Here is a 25,462-nt window from a genome sequence, read left to right on the forward strand (position 1 = left end):
CAAGCCCAGAGGCCAATATTAATCTCCCTTTTTTCAGGGAAAATTGATAAAACAAAAAAAAAAATTAAATAGGCTTTCTATGGCCCACTATTTGTGAGAGAGATGGCACGCTCAGGGCTGGCTGGCACAGATGGCACGCTCAGGACTGGCACACAAGCCCAGAGGCCAATATTAATCTCCCTTTTTTTCTGGGAGAATTTATAAAACCAAAAAAATATTTAAATAGGCTTTCTATGGCCCACTATTTGTGAGAGAGATGGCACGCTCAGGACTGGCACAGATGGCACGCTCACAACTGGCACACAAGCCCAGAGGCCAATATTAATCTCCCTTTTTTCAGGGAAAATTTATAAAACAAAAAAAAAAATTAAATAGGCTTTCTATGGCCCACTATTTGTGAGAGAGATGGCACGCTCAGGGCTGGCACAGATGGCACGCTCAGGACTGGCACACAAGCCCAGAGGCCAATATTAATCTCCCTTTTTTTCAGGGAGAATTTATAAAACCAAAAAAAAAAATAAATAGGCTTTCTATGGCCCACTATTTGTGAGAGAGATGGCACACTCAGGACTGGCACACAAGCCCAAAGGCCAATATTAATCTCCCACTGTATTTTTATCAGGGAGAATTTATACACCCCACAAAAAAAAATACAGAAAAATGAAAAGGCTTTCTATGGCCCACTATGTGAGAGAGATGGCACACACAGGGATGGCACTCTAGCAGAAATGCCAAATTGCCAATCTTAATCTCCCACCAAAAAAAAAAAAAAAAAAAAAACAGGGAATGTCCTACAATTACTATCTCCCTGCCTGCAGTAATCTCAGCCAGGTATGGCAGGCAGCTACTATCTCCCTGCCTGCAGTAATCTCAGCCAGGTATGGCAGGCAGCAATAAGGAGTGGACTGATGCACAAATGAAATAAAAAGTGTGGACAAACAAAAAAGATAGCTGTGCAGAAAGGAAGGAACAAGAGGATTTGTGCTTTGAAAAAAGCAGTTGGTTTGCACAGCGGCGTACACACAGCAATGCAGCTATCAGGGAGCCTTCTAGGGCAGCCCAATGAGCTACAGCGCTGAGGGGAAAAAAAAAAAAAAAAAAACTTCCACTGTCCCTGCACACCGAGGGTGGTGTTGGACAGTGCAAATCGCTGCAGCACAAGCGGTTTTGTGGTTAATGGACCCTGCCTAACGCTATCCCTGCTTCTGACAAAGCGGCAGCAACCTCTCCCTAAGCTCAGATCAGCAGCAGTAAGATGGCGGTCGGCGGGAACGCCTCTTTATAGCCCCTGTGACGTCGCAGACAGCAAGCCAATCACTGCAATGCCCTTCTCTAAGATGGTGGGGACCAGGACCTATGTCATCACGCTGCCCACACTCTGCGTTTACCTTCATTGGCTGAGAAATGGCGCTTTTCGCGTCATTGAAACGCGACTTTGGCGCGAAAGTCGCGTACCGCATGGCCGACCCCGCACAGGGGTCGGATCGGGTTTCATGAAACCCCGACTTAGCCAAAAGTCGGCGACTTTTGAAAATGTTCGACCCGTTTCGCTCAACCCTAATGTCAGTCATTTGGGTGGTCTGTGATCGCTTTTCTAAGATGGTCCATCTGGTACCCTTGTCTAAATTGCCTTCCTCCTCTGATTTGGTGCCATTGTTTTTCCAGCATGTGGTTCGTTTACATGGCATTCCAGAGAATATCGTTTCTGACAGAGGTTCCCAGTTTGTTTCGAGGTTTTGGCGAGCCTTTTGTGGTAGGATGGGCATTGACTTGTCTTTTTCCTCGGTTTTCCATCCTCAGACTAATGGCCAGACCGAACGAACCAATCAGACCTTGGAAACATTTCTGAGATGCTTTGTTTCTGCCGATCAGGATGACTGGGTGACCTTTTTGCCTTTGGCTGAGTTCGCCCTTAATAATCGGGCCAGCTCGGCTACCTTGGTTTCGCCATTTTTCTGCAATTCTGGGTTCCATCCTCGTTTCTCTTCAGGACAGGTTGAGTCTTCGGACTGTCCTGGTGTGGATACTATGGTGGACAGGTTGCAGCAGATTTGGACTCATGTAGTGGACAATTTGACCTTGTCCCAGGAGAAGGCTCAACGTTTCGCTAATCGCAGACGCCGTGTGGGTCCCCGACTTCGTGTTGGGGATCTGGTTTGGTTATCTTCTCGTCATATTCCTATGAAGGTTTCCTCTCCTAAGTTTAAACCTCGTTTCATTGGTCCGTATAGGATTTCTGAGGTTCTTAATCCTGTGTCTTTTCGTCTGACCCTTCCAGATTCTTTTTCCATACATAACGTATTCCATAGGTCATTGTTGCGGAGATATGTGGCACCTATGGTTCCATCTGTTGATCCTCCTGCCCCGTTTTTGGTGGAGGGGGAATTGGAGTATATTGTGGAGAAGATTTTGGATTCTCGTGTTTCTAGACGGAAACTCCAGTATCTGGTTAAATGGAAGGGTTATGCTCAGGAAGATAATTCCTGGGTTTTTGCCTCTGATGTCCATGCTCCCGATCTTGTTCGTGCCTTTCATGTGGCTCATCCTGGTCGGCCTGGGGGCTCTGGTGAGGGTTCGGTGACCCCTCCTCAAGGGGGGGGTACTGTTGTGAATTCTGTGGCAGAGCTCCCTCCTGTGGTCACAAGTGGTACTTCGGCTGATTCTCTCTGTGAGCTTCTGTTGGTGGAGGGAAGTGGTACTGCGCCTTCTGAGTTTCCTCCCTCAGGTGATTTGGTAAGGTCGTTAGGTGCTTCTCTACTTAACTCCACCTAATGCTTTGATCCTGGCTTCCTGTCAATGTTCCAGTGTTGGACTTGCTTTTCCCTGGATCATTCCTGTGGCCTGCTGCTCTGCATAGCTAAGTTCTTCTTTGCTATTTGTTTGCTATTTTTTCTGTCCAGCTTGTCTAATTTGTTGCTGGAAGCTCTGGGACGCAAAGGGTGTACCTCCGTGCCGTTAGTTCGGTACGGAGGGTCTTTTTGCGTGGTTTTCTTTAGGGTTTTGTGTAGACCGCAAAGTTACCTTTTCTATCCTCGATCTGTTAAGAAAGTCAGGCCTCACTTTGCTGAATCTATTTCATCTCTACGTTTGTCTTTTCATCTTAACTCACAGTCATTATATGTGGGGGGCTGCCTTTTCCTTTGGGGTATTTTTCTGAGGCAAGGTAGGCTTATTTTCTATCTTCAGGCTAGTTAGTTTCTCAGGCTGTGCCGAGTTGCATTGGCAGAGTTAGGCGCAATCCACGGCTGCCTCTAGTGTTGTTTGGAGAGGATTAGGGATTGCGGTCTGCAGAGTTCCCACGTCTCAGAGCTCGTTCTATGATTTTGGGTTATTGTCAGATCACTGTATGTGCTCTGACCGCTATGTCCATTGTAGTACTGAATTGCCTTTCATAACATACAATGAAAACAACAATGACACAGTATCCAATAAGCTCCTGTGCTCCCTCTAGTGGAGGTTGCAAGTAGACACAACGCTATGATTTACATCTACGCCTTTGCATAACATATAAATAATAAAATAAAGCCCCTGCTGATAAAAATATTTATTAAGAAATTAATAAACACTTATTTTTGAATTAATATAATGTTTAATGTCATATGACATTTGGGTAATATCTTGCACGTAAGCTTCCTGGCAGCAGCTTTTGTTTCTAAATAAAAAAGCAAATTCTTGAAAGCTATGATTGCATGAGAAACTACTGTAGCATGCAGACAATATAAAATGGCTCATTGTTTCATATAATATTATCTATTGTTTTGCATGCCAATGTAAGCATAGGATGAAGGAATGCACCCATAGCAGAGTCTGGGAGAAAATACAGATACCCTGGGGGATCAGGAATGCCGTTGAGTACAATAGATACAACTCCAGCGTTACCGTGCACGTCCATGCTTGTTCTTTTCCGAACCCTGCACTACATGACTTTTTCTGCGTCCTGCAGAGGATATCTACTCCACTTTCATTTCTAGCTTCCTGATTGTATATTCTAACTTAAATGAGACATGAGAGGCAACTACAGCAAGTAAAAAAAGATGTCAATGACTGCAATGGTATCGCAGCTCCAAGAGCAGGGGTAAAAAAGAAAATTGGGATGTGATAAAACTAGGTCTGGCAAAAGAATGCACACTGGCATATGTCACATATTGGGCCCTATTGTAAAAAATTGTAAATGCCGAGCCTAGGAACCATGTAAGCATGTTATTAGGGGGTGCAACATTGCTATTAACAAAACCCAATAAGGATAAAATACTGTTAGGATTTGAAGAGATTTCCCAACAATATTCAGTAGTAATTTAGATGACACTGCCAATAACATTCCATTCCTGCTCAGGTCCAGGTTACAAATTGGGCATTTTCGAAGGAAAAAAAGGCCAAGAGCTGGCAATGTTATTGACAAAGTATATAAACCCCTTAACCAATGAACACTTTTAAGTCATGAAAAGATAAGTTAAAAGTGTTGTCATCTACTCAGATAATCCCTGAAGACACAAAAGAGCACAGTAAAACCAAAAACACTCAGTTGAAGAAAAATCACAGTAATCAGCAATGCTAGTAAAAAGATGTAAAATACAGGGTATTTGGTGGAAACATTTTTTGCAAAAAATGTATACTAAGCTGCTCCACCAAACTTCAAGGTATACCCATATAGAGCAGTCCTAACTGATGTATGTAATCCCTATCTGATGTATTTAAAAACCTGATCATCCATATATTACCTGTATGAGCAGGGTTCAGAGAGGAAATGTCCATGTGGACACGCTGAATGGAACAGCTTTTGTGCAGATAGCCCACAAGGAGGGGTGGATACCTCCCCAGTCTTGTAGACACAAGAGAACAATTGTGGAAACAGAAACACATGGGCTACTTGCACAGTGAACAAGTCTGTAGGAACATGTTCACACACCACCAAGAAATAGTGGTAATAGTATATTCCCCTTTTAAAGCACCATTCCAGTGTTTGTTTTTTCCTTGTTTTAGGACTGGAGTGGTGCCAATAACGTAAGTTCCCTGACCAAGAATTATACTTACCAGCCGCTGTCTTCAGCTCTTCCCACCGCCGCGCCGATCCTGCTCCGCCATGTTGTTCCTGTAACTTGTGACTGACTGGAAGTCAGAGGTAATGGTCACAAGTTCTCAGTATAAGTCTGTGAAACACTTGTTCTGGCCTCATTCTGGCTTCCATAGACTTACACTGAGTAGTAACTCTGGCTCAACCAACAAACTCTGGAGCAATCCGTCACATCCCAAACTGTAGAAGACCACCAGTGCGGTGCCGAGAACAGAGGAAGACAGCGGCTGGTAAGTAGGAGACTAGGTGCAAGGGTCTTAAATAAGTGACACCACTCCAGCACTGTAAAAAAAAATGCCGGAGTGGCGCCTTACAATAAAAATACCCTATACCCATTTCCTGCTATTTTCAGCTATGTCAGATCCTCCTCTCCCGAGACTCACATGACATTGGCAGCCATGTTATTACAATCAGCAGACACTATTGAGCTTCTGTGCTCTCACTTCCTTTGGCCAAATTTTGGACTTTTAGAACTCCAGACCGTTAGCGGTCACTTATTGGCTGCTGGGCTCATGTGGCAGGACAGTGTCACGCGACCCTCCAAAGGCCAGATGCTGAAATCACTGGAACAGCATCGAAGGTGAGTATAGGGTATTTTTATTTACAAAGGGGAGTATAGAATTTCAGAAGGTTTTGTTCCAGTAGAAGACAACCCATTTAAAGCCTCTATATGCATTATGTCAAGCAAACCCAATATTTTTGACAGGACTGACTAACCATCTAATGTGTTTGTGGGCTTCCCGAAGTTATTAGAAATATTAATCTCTAAAGCTTTTCTTCCTAAGAGAAGTGTGCAGCTGCCAGACCCCACGTATGCTTGGTTGGACTGAGTAAGCATGCGTATGACGGGTAGTGAGAGATATCTGGTACACCACCATTCATCTCACAACTATCTACGGGTATCTTCAAAATGTAACTTTACAGGAGTTGAATTCTTTCTCTCCTTATCTCACTCATCTACTCATTATTGTAATGTCTCTATGGCGGTGGTCTTATCCGTGGGTCTATGGCCACCGGTACAAGCGGTGACGAGTGTTATTGACTTTATCAAACTGTTTTTGCCATCTTAGATATTAGAAGACCTGAAGAACTTTCGTTGTTAAAACCTTTGGAAGATTCTGTGAAGAAGAAAAAGAAAAAAGACGTCAAGGAAACAATGCTGGAAGAAGTTATAAACTTGGACTGTCCAACAAGTAACTCCGGATCATTAGGTAAAGATAATGAACATTTCATCATTATCATAAACGGTTCCTGTAAATAATTGCGTTTGTTTCTATTTCCTGTAATAGAATATGTCTTGTGTCTTTTCTATTGTATTAAGTAGTACATAGTTATTCTGTTTTTTTTTATATAGATAAGAGGTATATTTTTGTTAATTATCAGCTTCATGGGTTACTGCCTCTGAGGAGGAGAGTTACCAAAGCTCCATTAGAAAAAAGTTGGCAAACTAGCCCTCTCCTAGAAGATAGGTCAGTGTCTCACTTGTGCCTCTCTTTGGAAGTATATAAAAAGTAGTCTGTCAGCAGGTTTTGCCAAGTAATCGTTGAGCAGCGTACTGTATGGGCAGAGACCCTGATTCCAGTGATGTGTCACTTAATGGGCTGCTATTTGTAGTATCAATAAAAATCACTGTTTTATCATCAGGAAATTATCACTAGAGGACTTGTTGTCTCGTGTAATAGAGTCTTCTGTTCTAACCCAACCACCACCACTGATTGGCAGATTTCTGCTTATGCACAGTGCACACAGAAAGCAGTCAATCAGTGATGTTGGCGGGGTTGTAAAGAGCTCAGCATTCAGTGAACTGCTAGATCTGCAACAGATAAAACAATGATTTTATCAGACTAGTATAAGATACATTGCTGGACTCAGGGTCTCTGCTCCTACACTGCTGATCTCAGGTTACATAACAAAAACCTGGTGACAGATTGCCTTTAAGGAGCCTTGTAAAATGACGAGGGATTTCAATCAGGTCAATACCCATCTGTAGCCAGCCGTTTCGGGATGCTTATTCCTCATTAATACAAAGCAGAGTTTGACTGTCAGAATTAGAAACCTTTTTAATGCAGATTTGGTGGTGTATTGGCATTCATTAGGGTAACATTTTCTGAATGGAGTCATCTGGTCAATGCACCATTGGGAAAACTTTAATGTTCAACTCTATAAAGGAAATCTGTCAGCAGGTTTTGCCATGTAATCTGAGGACAGCATGAGGTAGGGGTTAAAACACTGAATTCAGCTATGTGTCATTTATTAAGTTGTGTCCTGTTGTTTACTTACAATGAAGGCTTTATCACCAAGACTTTATCACTGCCAGGACTGGTATTCATGGGACTGCTAGACTGACCATGCCCCCTCCTCTGATAAGCAGCTTACTGTCTATATACAATGTATACAGAAATCTGTAGTGTGGGTGGGGTTAGCTTCCTGAGCTCTGCTGCATTCTACATCTAAGGCCTCGTTCAGTATTTTTTGAGTTTTTTTCCCTCAGTATTTGTAAGCCAAAGCCAGGAGTGGGTGATAAGTACAGAAGTGGTGACGTGGTTCTATTATATTTTTCCTCTGATTGTTCCACTCCTGGTTTTGGCAAATACTGAGGTAAAATACTGAACATGTGACCGTGATCTTAGAACTCTGTGTCACAACTTCTGAACCCAGTAAACCTAGTGATACATTTTTGAAATGAGCTTCTTTTTTCCTACATTACGCTGCTCTCAGATAAGGTAGCAAAGATTCCTTTTAACGAGCACTGCAGCATGACCAGGGTCATTACCCAATTCAGGTGTCTACCTGCACAGCGTCACTTCAGTTTGCTGCCTCTCCATTGGTGGACAAAGACAGAAAAGGGTTCCTGTGCAAGAATAATATATGGGTCCTTTGCAGCTGAAGAGCTCCTAAAAATGCAAAATTGTACCTGCTTTGAAGGTAAATATGGGCCCCCTTTCCTCTTGAGCTCCTGTGGGGCAGCACGGGTTTTCATCAATGATATGTCCACCCCTGTGCCCCTCATCAGTGAAGAGCAAGGTTTGCTTGCCTGAATGAGACGCCATTGATGCAGCTTTCGAGGGCCTAATTGTGTGTGAATTTTTCATTAGCAAGGGTTGATGTTGGACATTGACCTACCAGGTAGCAAGATAGTTTTGAGTTAACTGGCACGTGTATTGTAAAAGATGTATGGATTTTTAGCCCCAAAGGTTCCTACTGAATGACAAGACAAGAACCATAAGGAATTAATAAAGGAAGTACATTGAATCCATGAGTAAATAACATGAATTAGCTGTATGGTCCTCGCAGCACTGTTATCCAATGAAGAAGTAATACTCTAAGTCACAACCTCTGAGCCCTCCCTGGTCAGAGAGTTATCACAGCATCTCCTCTCAGCTATCTGTGCACACAGACAGGAAGCTGACCCCACGAGACAGGAAGTAGTCTACAATATCAGACAAAAGTTCGGAGACACCTGATAATGCAGTGGTTTTTCTTGTTCTTATTGGAATGTGCGCTTTGTAGATTCAGACTGAAGGCAGCAAAACCACAAATTCCACAATTCCTTACAACTATTCTGAGCAAGAATATTGCAAGAACTATTCAATTAAAGAAAAATGTCAGTCCATAAATACAGTACTTTTTTAGACATGAAAGTCAGTCAATTCTGAAAATTGCTAGAACTTCGACGATATCCTAAAGTGAGGTCACAAAAACCGTCAATTGCTATGAGGAAACTAGCTCTCATGAGGATTACCTGATGAAACTGCTTTACAGAATGCCAAGCTGTCATTGGAGCGCCCGCTAGGGCCGTGGGATACTCGGTACCAGGCCAGACACAGGTCTTAAATGGGAAGGTCACGGCAGCAGGGACCCGGTCCGTGGCCCTGGGCGTCCAATTAAAGGGGATGAAGTGTAGTGGATAATAAAGTCTATGATGAATAATGTTTGTGACGCCACCTGTGGTACTCGGCAATAAAGGTGTTCGATAACGCTGCTGTCAGTCCTCTGGGGACAGATGACAATTGCAGCTGAGTTGTTATAGCTCTCCACAGTCATAGCCTAGTCCCCAGGGCAGTTAGTGGTGTGAGTGATAATGTTACTAGTGACAGGTAGAGGAGCAGAGTAGGTGATGCCGGAAAGAAGTGAGAGGACACAGCATGTTGCAGTTTTCAGGATTTTACTCACAGTTCAGGCTCCCAAGCTGGGGTGCTGTTTCCTCCAGGTATCAAGTCCAGGAAACTCTCCAGCAAGTTGGGCACCTATCCAGAACACCTCTTTTATATGCCTCTCCTGGCCATCTTTCTGCGCTGGCTACCACCTCTCCTGCACTGCACTTGCCACAGTGTCCCAAGTCGGTGAATGCGGGTCTTGTCGGGAGATGTACTCTCTGTCCCCTGGACGCTCTGTGTTCTCCTTTTCAGCGCGTAGGTGCAAATGTGGCTGCTGCACCTACAGACACAGCAGGCTCCGGATTGCTAGCTGGAGCATGAAATTTTCCCACTAGTTCAGGGGTCGGTTCCCCTACTACAGCCTAGTTCTGCCACTGACGCAGGTCAGCCTGGATATGGGCCCCACGGATGGCTTCTGCACTTCCCATGTCCCTGGAACCCCTTCTTACTGGGAGCTTCTCTCTGTTTCTCTCCCTTTCAGTTTCTCTGGAGCTTCAGACCCAAACGTCTGTTCAACTCCCCTTCCTCTTAGCGTCTCCCTAACACTAACTCTAGTTCTCTCTATGTCACTCCCCTCTTATCCTACCTTACCCCACCCACTCCCCAACAACCTTTCCTATCCAGACTGGGGACCGAACCACCTAACCACTACCGGATAAGAAATAGCCAGAGAGTACCACAGTGTTATGATCAATAATATGCCTTTATTAAATCTATTGGCAATTCATACATTTAAAAGAGTTTTTTTTTTAAAAATGTACATATATATATATATAGTATATGAATGAAAGAATATAAAAAACGCAGGTAATATTGTATGGTACCCAGAAGTCCCTAAATAATGAAGGTAACAACCCACCAAGGAAAAAATTACCTTTACTCGCTGTACTAGCAAAAACCAAAATAATTGGAAAAATAACAAAAAAATATAAAAAATTTTTATATAAAATAAAGTAGAGGTCAATAATTGTCCAAAAAGATTTTTTAGTGAGATACTAAAAAGATAAATATTATATTTCAAGTGAAACCAGAAAAAATATATAAGGCTATATATCCACTAAAAAAGTAGTGCAAAAAAACTAACATATATAATCTTCCAGACCATAATAGTGCTAAAAAAATAATAAAATAAAAAACCACAAAAATATATACAGTGGGGCAAAAAAGTATTTAGTCAGTCAGCAATAGTGCAAGTTCCACCACTTAAAAAGATGAGAGGCGTCTGTAATTTACATCATAGGTAGACCTCAACTATGGGAGACAAACTGAGAAAAAAAAATCCAGAAATTCACATTGTCTGTTTTTTTAACATTTTATTTGCATATTATGGTGGAAAATAAGTATTTGGTCAGAAACAAAATTTAATCTCAATACTTTGTAATATATCCTTTGTTGGCAATGACAGAGGTCAAACGTTTTCTGTAAGTCTTCACAAGGTTGCCACACACTGTTGTTGGTATGTTGGCCCATTCCTCCATGCAGATCTCCTCTAGAGTAGTGACGTTTTTGGCTTTTCGCTTGGCAACACGGACTTTCAACTCCCTCCAAAGGTTTTCTATAGGGTTGAGATCTGGAGACTGGCTAGGCCACTCCAGGACCTTGAAATGCTTCTTACGAAGCCACTCCTTCGTTGCCCTGGCGGTGTGCTTTGGATCATTGTCATGTTGAAAGACCCAGCCACGTTTCATCTTCAATGCCCTTGCTGATGGAAGGAGGTTTGCACTCAAAATCTCACGATACATGGCCCCATTCATTCTTTCATGTACCCGGATCAGTCGTCCTGGCCCCTTTGCAGAGAAACAGCCCCAAAGCATGATGTTTCCACCACCATGCTTTACAGTAGGTATGGTGTTTGATGGATGCAACTCAGTATTCTTTTTCCTCCAAACACGACAAGTTGTGTTTCTACCAAACAGTTCCAATTTGGTTTCATCAGACCATAGGACATTCTCCCAAAACTCCTCTGGATCATCCAAATGCTCTCTAGCAAACTTCAGACGGGCCCGGACATGTACTGGCTTAAGCAGTGGGACACGTCTGGCACTGCAGGATCTGAGTCCATGGTGGCGTAGTGTGTTACTTATGGTAGGCCTTGTTACATTGGTCCCAGCTCTCTGCAGTTCATTCACTAGGTCCCCCCGCGTGGTTCTGGGATTTTTGCTCACCGTTCTTGTGATCATTCTGACCCCACGGGGTGGGATTTTGCGTGGAGCCCCAGATCGAGGGAGATTATCAGTGGTCTTGTATGTCTTCCATTTTCTAATTATTGCTCCCACTGTTGATTTCTTCACTCCAAGCTGGTTGGCTATTGCAGATTCAGTCTTCCCAGCCTGGTGCAGGGCTACAATTTTGTTTCTGGTGTCCTTTGACAGCTCTTTGGTCTTCACCATAGTGGAGTTTGGAGTCAGACTGTTTGAAGGTGTGCACAGGTGTCTTTTTATACTGATAACAAGTTTAAACAGGTGCCATTACTACAGGTAATGAGTGGAGGAAAGAGGAGACTCTTAAAGAAGAAGTTACAGGTCTGTGAGAGCCAGAAATCTTGATTGTTTGTTTCTGACCAAATACTTATTTTCCACCATAATATGCAAAAAAAATGATAAAAAAACAGACAATGTGATTTTCTGGATTTTTTTTTCTCAGTTTGTCTCCCATAGTTGAGGTCTACCTATGATGTAAATTACAGACGCCTCTCATCTTTTTAAGTGGTGGAACTTGCACTATTGCTGACTGACTAAATACTTTTTTGCCCCACTGTATATAGCAGCAACATGTATATCAAACAAAGTGACAAAAGTGCATAAGAAGATTATAACACAGCGAGATAAAAGAAGATATTATAAATGAGGTAATTTGAGATTATATACACTCAATGTATATAAAGTGACAAAGTGCAAAAAGGTGATTGTAGTACAGCGGGTTATATGGAAATGGTGTAAGCTCACCGCATAAAATATGTGTCCCGTTGCAGTAGACAACCGTGGGTTAAAAACCCTGCATATTGTTAGCTTGCTATATAAGCAGGTACCCACATGCAACATATGATATCTCGTTAATAGCTCAGCGGTCAAACCATCGCCGCAGGCAAGCTTACATAGACACTAGCTGGTTAGTAATTACCGTGGGTGAGCTGCCTTCAGGGGGAGACTGAGTCCTGCGTGCGCTATTTCTTATCCGGTAGTGGTTAGGTGGTTCGGTTCCCTTTTCTCAGTGTTTATTCACTGTAACCTTCACAGTGCACCCTAACCTCCTGAGACACATTACGATTCTTATTCCTAATTTGGGTTTGATTTATGGTGTTTAGTGGTGTTCATTGTGTTTTTTAACTATCCAGACTGGGATGAGGCCATCCTCCCTAAGGGTACACCCAGATGCCCCGTCTAAACTGGTATGTGTTGGGTGCAAGTGTTAGAGTTCTGTACAATGTTCCCACACCTCTGGCTGAGATGCAGTACTTCTGTGGCGACGGGACCTTCAAGGGCACCACATCAGCATGTCACCAGGGTAAAAAGGGAGTACTTTGTGGAAGCACACATTCTGGTTTGTTTCACACATGTTTCTTTACTAATTCTTTTTATGTGTTCCTTCATGGTTTGGCAGCCTTCAGTCTAAATTTACAGTGTGCACATATCAATAAGAACAAGGAAAGCTATTGCATGAACAGGGATGTCCAAACTTTTAACTAATACTGTAGAGGAAACAGAAACAGCCATGTAAAAAATATTATGTTTGCCATTGAGTTCATCAGGCAAAATATAGCGACTCGTCACCGTGAGGATCCATGATCAGCAAAATCTAGATGGGGCTGCCAGAGATGGTAAAGTACAGCTCTCTCCCACTGTCCCATAGAGAAAAATTGGAGCAATGCTCATGCTCAATCATGCCCATTCGTGAAATAAGAGGTGATGTCAGCTGTTCTGGATCACTACCGTTCTAGTAGTTTTTCACATATTTTGAGGAATGGGTAGTAACTTCTACCTGCCCGAAAATCCTTTTTAGACCGAAATGCACCTCATTCAGAACCATGACCCGGTTGATGACATGTAGTTCTATGTTACTACGTTGCTCCTAGTGTGTTTTAACTAGAATCAAAAGGGGTCAAATAAAAAGTATTCCATTATTGCATTTCTTACTTTTATGACCCATATGTGGTCTTCACATTTTAAGTTAATAAAGCCAAGTAATTAGGAAAAGTTTAAATACCGTACTTTATTAATATTTTAAACATGAAGAGTATTAATCTACTAGATGTCTTTAGTTTAAAATCTATGGTTCAAGTTTGTATTTCAAATATGAATACATACACTGAATATACGGTATATTTAAATGATTTATTGATTCTTTTCTGATAGCTGACAAACTTCTCATTCCATAGGTAGTCCTGGATTATACAGCAAGACGATGACACCCATGTATGATCCTGTCAATGGTACCCCTGCCTCTTCCACAATCACATGGTTCACTGATAGTCCATTAGCCGATCAAAACTGCAACATCTTAGCTCTTAGTCAACCAATCTCTTCTCCAGATATCCTGACTCAAATGCATCAGCCCAGGACACTGATTGATAAGGCACGACTTAACACTGGGTAAGTGTCTTCTCATTATATGCTCATTTTACTCAATATACATTTAGATGTATTGCCTAATTTAAATTGTCTTGGTTTGGCCTTATTTATATGACTTTATATATAAAGTCTTTATATAGTACCAAGTAAACAATAAAATGGTCAAGGAACACAGCCAGCAAATAAAAGGGTAAAGATACCCATAATAATAATATTTATTTTTATATAGCGCTATCATATTCCGCAGTGCTTTACATACATTATCATTGCTGTCCCCGAGGGGGCCAACAATCTAAATTCCCTATCAGTATGTCTTTGGAGTGTCGGAGGAACCTGGAGTACCCGGAGGAAACCCACGCAAACACCCATCAACAAGTACTCATACACAAAACATTACAAGCAATAAAAAAAGGCAATGTGGGTTAACTGGATTTTGCAATATGCATAAGAAACTAGTTGATCAATTGATAGATTAAGCAAAAAAACAAGTTTTTCAGTTTCAAAAACAAAGGAATAAAAAAGAAAAAGTCTTGACAGAAAAACCTAATCAAATGTAAGCACATCTAAGTGAAAGAAGGAGGAAAATAAAATTCTGCATTATTCTTGGCAAAATGTGCAAGGAAAATGCGGCAAAAAATGATGTGTGAACATATTATTATATTGTATACGTCTCCAAACCAAGATACAAAGCTGTGAGAGGAAGTGATGATACCCCTGAAGAGCCCCTTCGTGGTGTGATATTAGTGAGGAAAGACTACCATCTGCAGGCTGGATGAAGGCAAGCAGAACCAATTGGCACCAGCAGAGTTGCAAGGGGATCAAGTTCTTGTGCAAGACCTGATCATGTGCCTTGCATGACAGAACCCCCGGATAGAAAAGCCCTGAACGCCAAACAGCAGGAGAATTTGGTGCCAAGGAGAAGAGTGGGGCAGACGCAGACCATAGATGGCACTGGGGCCAGCGTGACAGGCCCTGTCGGGAAGCATACTCCACCAAGTTGCCAGTCATCACCAGACAAGGTCCAAACGATGTCCAGAGACCCATTAATGCTGGTCAAGAACCAAACTAAGGCGGTTAAGACCCAGAGTTCAGACAACGTTGGTCAAGACCAGAACCGTCGCCCTATGCCCGTCAATTCCAAAATGCCAGACGACACCCGTCGAGAGTCGGGACCCAATCCTTTCTGGCCCCAGCCTAGGAGACGCCCGACAACAGTCAAGCGCAGAAGATTCATGAGGAAACGGCAATCAGAGGAGCACACCTGGGGTTACAGAGGGATGGCACAGTTGAGCAGTGCCGTCACTTCCAGTTACAATGCACAGTACAGAGGTTGGCCTGCGTTAGGACAACAGAGGTCAAGGGGGACGCTTAGGGCACAGGAGGCTGAGCAATAATGGATAGACTATCAGAAGGACTTGCGGCCTAGCGGGAAAACACGGTGACCCCCGCTAGGGCCAGGATTTCAGGAAGAACTAACATGGTAGCTCCCATGAATGGGCATACCACCCTTGTAAGGAGAACATTAGCATAACAGAACGAGAAGCTTTCCCTGTTATTATAATTGTATTGTTGCATGATCCATTGTTGATTTGCATTGATTTATGTCATTGTCTCTTATCTACTGTAAATCCCCTCTGCATTTGAAAGAATTGAACCGTTTACTGACTGTTTCTGCCTTGTGTCTCCTGTGAGTTGCATTCGGTCCCCTGCTTTACTTTTGGCAATGTCGGCAGGATGCAACTTTCAAACATGGAAATGGCAGACAAGTCATTGACCGAGTCCATTACTGGAAATATACCCCTGGGGCTATGCTCGGCAACCTTCCCAAGTTCACAGGGAGCAGTATATCACCGTGGGATTGACAAGAAAGACTAAAGAGCATCCTGTGCATGTACCCCCTGGCCCACTCCATCCAGGCCAAGCTAGTCCTCTTGACCCTTGAGAGGGAGGCCCAGCAGATGGTCACGTACCACCTACTTAGACCGTGATACTGTGGACAAAGTGATAAAAATCTTAGAGGACATGCACAATGACACTTACGACTTAGGGAACCTCTGCATGTGTTTGTTCCAGCGGGCCAAAGGAGAAAGTGAGACTGTAGCTTAGTATGCTAATGCATTGCAGGAAAAGATGGCCCATATCACCAAGAAGACCCAAGATGGGCACATAGGGCTGAGTTCATTGGATGAAGTGCTGCAGGACCAACTAGTTACTGAACTGAGAGACCCCTACCTGAGACAGGCCTTGAAGGAGCGTCTGTGCGTTAATCCAGATCTGGGTTTCCTTAATGTCGAAACCAAAGCTTGAGTTCTAGAAAGAGAAGCATCTGTACTAATGGGCACAGTATGGAGCCATGAAGTGGCCACTCCTGGGCCAAATGCACATGCACTCTGACTGGGCTCGGGAGCTATCTCAGGAATACAAGATATTTTAGGTGAGCTGTGCAATATCAAGGGAACTGCCACTAATGTCCTCCCATCTGTCCTCATGACCCAAAGTGAAAGTAGACCAGAGCAGGAAAGTCGACTCCTACAAACCCGGCCATGCCGGCATCCGCAGCACATCAGTGGAGCACGTACCCTATTTCTGTTCATGTGGTGGAAGGGGTCATATAAGAAGATACTAAACTAATGTGCCCCATGGTCGAGGAGCATATCATGGGATTCTGAGCCTCAGAGATGAGAGAGGAAGTCTCCGAAGATATTGTCTCCGAGAGAACCATTACTTGGGTTGAATTCAATTGGCAGCACATCCATTGCTTGATGGACATGGGGTCCCAGGTGACCAGTATGTCTGAAGAGTATTTTCAGATTCACGTTACTGAAGTTGCCCGCTCTGGACAGGAACACACTATTCGACTAGTGACAGCCAACCAACTGCCTATTCCAATGGCTTAAATAGTGTGGATGTTTCTATGGGTGTTTGGAAAAGATCCCGGGTGTTTGGAAAAGATCTGGGCCAAAAAGGGATAGTGATCGTAAAAAGGTCTGGAGGAGGCATGGCCATTGTAACCCTGAGATGGATATATTAAAAGAAGGGGGGCAGTTCTTGGCTGATGGCCCTGATAGAAACAACTGGGCCTGTGCCACTCGTGATTCAGCCAGCAAGTAGGTGTTCCAACAGCTGGTGCGAATCCGCCAAATCCAGAAGTTACTTGCTGCCTCCCAGCTCCTTAGCAAAGTGTTAATATCTCCAGAAGCCACAGTGATGCTGCTAGTGGGGCAGACTGTACATACTATGTTGGTACTGGCTCATGTATCTTTATAAGGTGTGGATGTCCAAATTCAGCCGATAGAGGGGGAAGAAGTGATTTCCAGACTATTAGTTGCCCGCACCTTGGCCACTGTATGACAGGGATGTGTACCCATGCATTGTACAAGCTTGAGTAGAGCAAGCTTGAAGTTGATTCTCCAACAAGAAGTAGCCCAAGTTTGTGTAACGCAGGAAGATCTCACTAGAGCCGATGCTCTAGAATTAACGCCTGTAGGTGGAGACTCTTGGACCTTGGTGGTGTCACTCCATGGTCAAAAGGACAAAAGTGAACCACTAGCCGGACATCATATCTTGGAGCAAATGGAGGATAATCTCACTGAATTCTCTTCGAGACAAGTTAGACAAGTTTGAAACAGCTACTGCAGAGGTATCGGGGAGTGTTTGCATGACACAGAGATCACTTTGGTGTACCCAAGCTATACAGCATGAGATTGCTACAGGGACATCCCACTTCAGATGTTCCAAGAGGTGAAAGAACTACTGGCGCACGTGCCAAGCAATGGGTTGATCCGTGAAAGCCAGAGTCCCTGGGCGGCGCCTATTGTATTGGTTCTGAAATAACACAGTATGTTGAGATTCTGTGTGGACTACAGATGGCTGAATGCCTGCACTATATGGGATTCCTATTTCCTAGAGGAATCCCTGTCCGCTTTGGGAAAGGCAAAGTACTTCTTCTCCCTTGACTTAGCTAGCGGCTACCGGCAAGTTCTGGTTGCCGTAGAAGATCATCCGAAGATGGCCTTCATCCTCCCTATCGGCCTATTTGAGTTTAACCGGATGCTTTCTGGCTGACAAACGCACCTGGAACATTCCAAAGTTTGATGAAGAGATGAAATTACTACTGTTAATGGTAAAATAAAGTTCTAAAATACTTACCTTCTAGTGCAACTAGCCTTTAATATTCCCAACTGCTTCTTTGTTTTCATGCCATTGCTTCTCGCATAAAGTGACTGCTATAAACAATTCCTAACTGTATTTGTAATGTATCAGTCATTGTAAGGAAGGAGAAGGGCCCAGCAATTATTACCACGTAATTTCGGTCACCAATCACTGGCAGTACTAGTTAGGTGCCCATCATCATTTTTGCTCTGTTATTGGTAAGTGGCTGACCACCACTGTTGCCGTGCGCCGCGCCTGGTTATGTGCGCCATTCTTTCTGTGTCTCAGTGATTGATAGGCTGCTGTTCACACACAGCAGACCTGCCCTGCCTCAGGCTTTGTTTAATTATGCACCTGTGCCTCAGCCTGTTTCACTCTTCATCTGTGGCTCTGGATGGGCAGTGTGGAGGTTGGATCCGAAATGTCTGTCTGGACCTGGTCAACCTTTATCCTCGCTTGCCTACTCTGGCGCCATGGGGGTGACTCAGTATATGCTCCAGGTACAGCATGTTTTTAATGTGGTCTTGCATTTAGTTCATTTAGGAGGCCTTTATGGCACAGCGAATATAAAAAACGTAGTGTAGGACTGCCCCAATATGAGATTGCCGTGAAGAGGCAGGGTGGCTCAAAGAATTGATCAATTGTTTGCTAAATGTCTCATTTTGTAAATACAGTTAGAAATTAATATGTGCATTTGCACTTCATGTATTGCGTCTTAACCTTAGGCTGCGCTGGCTTCTCCCCTTTTTTTGCTCTGTTATTGGTAAGTGGCTGACCACCACTGTTGCCGTGCGCCACGCCTGGTTATGTGCGCCATTCTTTCTGTGTCTCAGTGATTGATAGGCTGCTGTTCACACACAGCAGCCCTGCCCTGCCTCAGGCTTTGTTTAATTATGCACCTGTGCCTCAGCCTGTTTCACTCTTCATCTGTGGCTCTGGATGGGCAGTGTGGAGGTTGGATCCGAAATGTCTGTCTGGACCTGGTCAACCTTTATCCTCGCTTGCCTACTCTGGCGCCATGGGGGTGACTCAGTATATGCTCCAGGTACAGCATGTTTTTAATGTGGTCTTGCATTTAGTTCATTTAGGAGGCCTTTATGGCACAGCGAATATAAAAAACGTAGTGTAGGACTGCCCCAATATGAGATTGCCGTGAAGAGGCAGGGTGGCTCAAAGAATTGATCAATTGTTTGCTAAATGTCTCATTTTGTAAATACAGTTAGAAATTAATATGTGCATTTGCACTTTATGTATTGCGTCTTAACCTAAGGCTGCGCTGGCTTCTCCCCTTTTTTTGCTCTGTTATTGGTAAGTGGCTGACCACCACTGTTGCCGTGCGCCGCGCCTGGTTATGTGCGCCATTCTTTCTGTGTCTCAGTGATTGATAGGCTGCTGTTCACACACAGCAGCCCTGCCCTGCCTCAGGCTTTGTTTAATTATGCACCTGTGCCTCAGCCTGTTTCACTCTTCATCTGTGGCTCTAGATGGGCAGTGTGGAGGTTGGATCCGAAATGTCTGTCTGGACCTGGTCAACCTTTATCCTCGCTTGCCTACTCTGGCGCCATGGGGGTGACTCAGTATATGCTCCAGGTACAGCATACTTTTAATGTGGTCTTGCTTTTAGTTCATTTAGGAGGCCTTTATGGCACAGCGAATATAAAAAGCGTAGTGTAGGACTGCCCCAATATGAGATTGCCGTGAAGAGGCGGGGTGGCTCAAAGAATTGATCAATTGTTTGCTAAATGTCTCATTTTGTAAATACAGTTAGAAATTAATATGTGCATTTGCACTTTATGTATTGCGTCTTAATCTTAGGCTGCGCTGGCTTCTCCCCTTTTTTTTGCTCCATCATATTAAAGGTTATAGAAGGGGCTACAGACATTTTGTAGTGGAAAATAACTCATGTCCGTACTGTAACAGAAAATAGTAAACGTTTTAATCTTCCCATGTATTCCATCTTTTGCAGGTGGTTGGATTCATCTAGGTCTCTTATGGAGCAAGGCATCCAGGAAGATGAGCTACTTTTACTGAGATTTAAGTATTACTGCTTCTATGACTTGAATCCAAAGGTAAGAAAATACATGGTTGTAACCTGTAAGCATGTGTAACCATACACCTGAGATTTCCGGAGACAATGACAATGTAGATGTATAGTCAACTGACATTTATAATTCTCACCTGCACACACTCTATATATTTTCTATATACTATACTGTTCTAGTCTCTATTGCTCAGTAGGATGATATGTACACTTAGAGTTGCCCTGAAAAATAATAGGTAGCTCACGGTGACTTGGGTTCAAATTCCACCAAGAACAGTATCTGCAAGGAGTTGATATGTTCTCCTTGTGTTGTCTTCAGCGACTAGATAAACCTGGATATTTTGACCCTCCCAAGATTTTATCATAGATTTTGAGAAGTATCAACATGGCATAAAAAGTGAGCGTACTGTATGAAAAAAGTGTAATATGTACAAATAGTGATATTAAATACATAACACACTATATACAGAAATTTCAAAATGTCAAAAGAATGCTAAAAGGACTGCATTTTGTAATTATATATGATATCATGGGGAACAAGTAGGAGATGGCACGGTAGGTCAAGGCTTTGTTATAAAAAAAAGATCGTAAGCAAAAATACCTACACAATACAGGAAAAACCAATAAAGCAAATAAAATAAACATGTAAATGAATAATAATGAAAATATTAGTCCTCTGGCCATGGTGAGAGTGGAATACAGGCCTGGAGTACGAAGTAGATAGGTTCTGTAGGTTTGTTCTTAAGATGAAATTGTATGTAAGTTGGAATAGGTACATGGCTAACAAATGGTTAAAAAAACAAGCAAAAAAAAAACCCCTAGTATTCACATTGGGGTCTAAGGGGTAACGTTTCTCCTAATGGAGAGTGACATACCAGCTCTGACTTGTCAAGGTAAGGAGGCTTATTCGCCTTGCAATGCTCCTCTGGGAAATTTAATATGCAAATTGCCTCTTTAGAGAAAAAGAGGACTTAAACTCTATAGCCCCACCTGTTGGAAGTAGCGATCCTACAAGTCACAATCAACTCTTTAACGAGTCGTGCAATATGACTTAAGATAAAGAACCTAGTCCAGAGCCTCTCATCTAGCCAAATTACTTCTCATGCTTCGCACTGACGATGGCCAACAGCCCGAGACACCGTGTCTGCGAATTGAGATATTGATTTGTCTTTTATCCTATCTTATCCATGTTTTTTTTTCTGTGCTATGTTGTACATAAATATGTGATTCTCCAGAATTTCTTTTAGTCTTTGCCTGATGAAGAGACCTGTATAGTCTCAAAAGCTTGCAATTTGTTACCATCTTTTCAGTTAGCCATTAAAAGGTATCAACCACTGAGGACTCTCAATTCTAAATATTTTGTATAACTTTTGGAGAGGGATGTGGTCATCATGATGACATGGGACTGAGTTGCAACAAGGATCACGGATAGGCCGAAAAAACAGGAAATAGCGAAAAGTAGAACTATGACAAGTATGATAGAAGAGGTAGAAGTCATGAATAGAAATGGAAGAAAGTTAAAAATAAGGAAGACAAGAGAGGGAAAGGAGATTAGTGGTGCAGTAGCTGGTGTACTTCTTAGGAGGGAGGAACATGAGGGGCCCTGAGCCAGTCAGTGGTTCTGGGGAAAAAATAAGCAATGTAGAGTGTCAGGATCACACTCAGTCGGAGCAGCCTTTGGAAGTGGGGAATCACCAGAAATAATACACAAGACACGTCTTGTATAGTGTATCACTGGGAAGTCTCTGAAGCACGCCTGCCTTCAAGGTGCTATCCCTTCTTTATATAGTTGTTTCAGTAGGTTTAGTGGTTATACAAGTTTTGCATGTTTAAACAAAGAGACAAAACAGGAAAGAAAGAAAAGAAAAGAAAACAGTTTCGTGGGCGGCAGTTTCACAACAAACAGTACAAAGGCAATTCCACAGACAAGAAAAACAGGATTTCATACTATAGCTAAAATGTCCTTGAATGGACAGGTCAATATTTATCACAAATTCTTTTTTTTTTTTTTTTTTGTTCATTGAGGTAATCATTTTTGTTCTGCTCTTCACAATCCCCCCTTTGACATATTCCATTCAAGACCTTGTCGATCATTTTAGTCATTCTTTTTGTGATATTACAAAAAAAAACTTTATATTCTCGCATCCATTACACAAAATTTATTTGTGCATACCGAGATACCCTTGAGTACAACCTTGAACAATACATATATAATTACAATAACCATAACTGTATGTATTAGGCTTTGCATAATCCCGGTAACCCACCCACCGATCCCTCTGAACCAATTGGCCGGGTTAAGAAAAGAAAAGGTATCTGACCACCAGCTATCCTTATTTTGGTCATTGTCTTTGTCATACTGATCCCTGAGTCGTTGTACGTCTTTTAATTTAAATATCATACTCATAGTACTATTCGGGTCTATATAATGACAGCAGGTGGGTCCGATGATTTGACACATACCCCCTTGTGAGGCAGTTAGGTAATCCAATACCAGGGTATGTTGGTTAGTGACTATTATAAGCTGATTCTGTACAGCTATACTAGTATTTAATATGTCCAATATATCCCAAATCTGATCATCTAGATAATCCGTGGCTCTAACTAATTTATCCCACATCTGTGTTAACATAGGATAAATAAAAATGGTACTAGCAATTTTGTTGGGAATTCCCATTTGTACTATATGCGGCCTCCCCGAGGGACGTGGTGAGTTATCTGCAGCTCTTTTATACAGTGTGTGCTTGGGCACGGCTTGCATATTCACTTGTTTATTTGAAATTATGAAAGTAGCCGGGGTTAGGCGTCCTAATGTACAAGTACCCTTTATACCTACGGGAAGCCATTTATATGCTCCTTCTCCGCATATCCAAAATGTACCTTCAGGCAGATCCCATAGAGCTGAGTGCTGCAATACCAATCTGTGAGCCAAATCCACAAAACTAGATACATTCTGAAGCATACACCAAGAGGGTTTTTGTCCCAAGGGGCTACAGTACCCGGCTGCGGGATTCCCACATACATGCATTCCGTTGACATACTCATTGGATTCATTACAAACCAGGTTCCCCGGCTTACTTGTACAACTGTTTGCATCACCTTGGGGGAACAACTCAGAATGTTCCCATTTTCTATTATGTATGTATCTTTCCAATACTGTAGGTTTGAAAGCATCAGAGGAAGGGGTGGTTGTACTGAAACTGAGCTGTAGATTTTCAGTGGGGACCTGTCCTAAATCAGTTAATCCAGTCTTATTCCTAGGTACCCATTTTCCTCCCTTGAATGCTAAATATTGTAAGTTGTCTATTTTTCCTGTAAGATTGCCCTGCCACCAAGGAAATTCTACCCATCCCACAATTGGTATGGCGATTGTAGTATTCCATAGTCTAGTATTGCCAGGTTGGTTGTTGGCCAGGTTGTCTGAACAATTAGGCCAAGCGAATATTTCTTCAGCTGACACGGGAACTGCTAGAAAAGGTATACTTGTGGCTGATACTGGTGAATGGGTACAGATCCAACAATCTGCCAGGGGTTGCGTATTATTTAACAAGTCATGCACTAATTTTCTATGATGTTGTACGAATCTATTGTTCAAAGGGGCTAGAGAATTCAGTCTTTCCCATGCCTCCGTTGAGGTTAACATTATTAACATCAATATCATGAGTCTTATACTGCTTTTTTGCAATGGCTTGCATGTATCCATGATGCCTTTCCTTCAAGCTTGACTGCTGTTGGAGTTGTTAACAGGACTTGGAAAGGTCCGTCAAATCTCGGTTCCAGAGTCTTTCTGGTGTGTCTTTTCACGTAGACTTGATCACCAGGTTCCAACTTGTGGCCTCCTTTGAGATTTTCTGGATCTGGAAGGGAAGCAAAAACTTGCGAATGCACTTTAGTTAAACGTTTTTGTAATTCTTGTACATAAGCAGTTAAAGTCTCAGTATTCAACATCAGTTGTTGTGGAAAATAACAACCCAAATTTGCTGCTCTACCAAAAAGAATCTCATGTGGTGACAGCTTAGCCTTCCCCCTTGGGGTGTTTCGGATGGAATACAGGGCAAGTGGTAGACACTCGGTCCAAGGCTTTCCTGTTTCTGCCATGGCCTTCTGGATTTTTAATTTTATTGTCCCATTTAATCTTTCCACTTTACCTGAACTCTGTGGATGATATGGAGTGTGAAACTGGTTTTCTACTCCCAACATTTTCATAACATTCTGGAATATTTCCCCAGTAAAATGGGTACCTCTATCTGACTCGATCACCTCAGGCATGCCGTAACGGGGTATCAGTTCATGTGCTATTTTAATGGCAGTAGTTTTTGCTGAGGCTTTACGAACTGGATAAGCCTCTGGCCACCCTGAGAACATGTCCACACACACAAGCACATATTCGTATCCATTGTACCTAGGAAGTTGGATGTAGTCGATCTGGAGTCTTTGAAAGGGATACAGTGGTCTTACATGATGCTTGGTTGGGGTTTTAATGGCCTGACCTGGATTGTGTGCCAGGCATATAGCGCATGCAGCACACATGTTCCGAGCAAAATTACCAAAGCCTGGAGCCAACCACCTTTCTATTACCTTGAGCGTCATACCATTTGCCGACACATGCGTGGGTAGGTGGAGGTCACTTGCCACTGCGGGGTAGCAGGCTCTGGGTAAACACAACAAAGTTCCTTTTTTCCATAATCCTTGCTGATCTTCTGCCCCTTTTTTCTGCCACTGCCCTCGTTCTTCGTCGTCTACCTGTTTCTGAGCTTCCTTCAATCTTTCCTCATCATCTTCAGAGCTATCTAGTGTGTGGGCATGATGTAAGGGTTTACGTGCTGCCTGTTTTGCTGCCTTATCGGCTTTATCGTTACCCCTGGCTTCCTCGGTGTCGAGTCTCACATGTGCAGCTACCTTTATCACCGCTATTTCTTTAGTTTCTTGTGCTGCCTCCAGAATCTGTCTAATGAGGGAGGCATGTTTAACAGGTTGGCCTGAAGCAGTCATATAACCTCTGGCTCTCCATATTACGCCAAAATCAAAAGTAATGCCATGTGCATATCTAGAATCAGTGTATATGTTTGCTGTCTGATCTTTGGCTATTTTTAGAGCTTCAACTAATGCCGTAAGTTCTGCTTCTTGTGCAGACTGATTAGCAGGGAGAGGTTCTGCTTTCAGCACTTCATGCTGAGTTACTACCGCATAACCTGTATGAAATTGTCCATTCATATCTGCATATCTACTGCCATCTATGAAAAGTTCAAATGTAGCATTACAGAGTGGCTTGTCACGTACATTACATAAGCCCTGAGTCTCTTGTTCCATTAATTGTACACAATCATGCATTGACTTTGATGGGTCAAAGGAGTTGGAGAGTGCAGTTGCAGTTTCCTCAGGTATGGTACCCCCCTCAGACTCTAAAGGGAGCAAAGACGCGAGATTAAGAGTCTGAATCCTGGCAAAGGAAATGTTGGGCGGCAGTAGTAGG

At 42.9% G+C, this 25,462-nt stretch overlaps 1 protein-coding gene across 1 annotated transcript in view; it reads left to right on the top strand.

The window, feature by feature from the left end:
- FERMT1 (FERM domain containing kindlin 1) overlaps positions 1-25,462 on the top strand; it is a 134,068-nt gene that overhangs the window by 64,422 nt on the left and 44,184 nt on the right. Inside the window, exons 4-6 of the mRNA XM_069768820.1 lie at positions 6,142-6,282; positions 13,604-13,817; positions 19,915-20,017. Coding sequence (XP_069624921.1) covers positions 6,142-6,282; positions 13,604-13,817; positions 19,915-20,017 — 458 coding nt within the window. The remainder of the gene's footprint in view (positions 1-6,141; positions 6,283-13,603; positions 13,818-19,914; positions 20,018-25,462) is intronic.

Source organism: Ranitomeya imitator, chromosome 5 (assembly GCF_032444005.1).
Source record: "Ranitomeya imitator isolate aRanImi1 chromosome 5, aRanImi1.pri, whole genome shotgun sequence".
Taxonomy (NCBI): domain Eukaryota; kingdom Metazoa; phylum Chordata; class Amphibia; order Anura; family Dendrobatidae; genus Ranitomeya; species Ranitomeya imitator.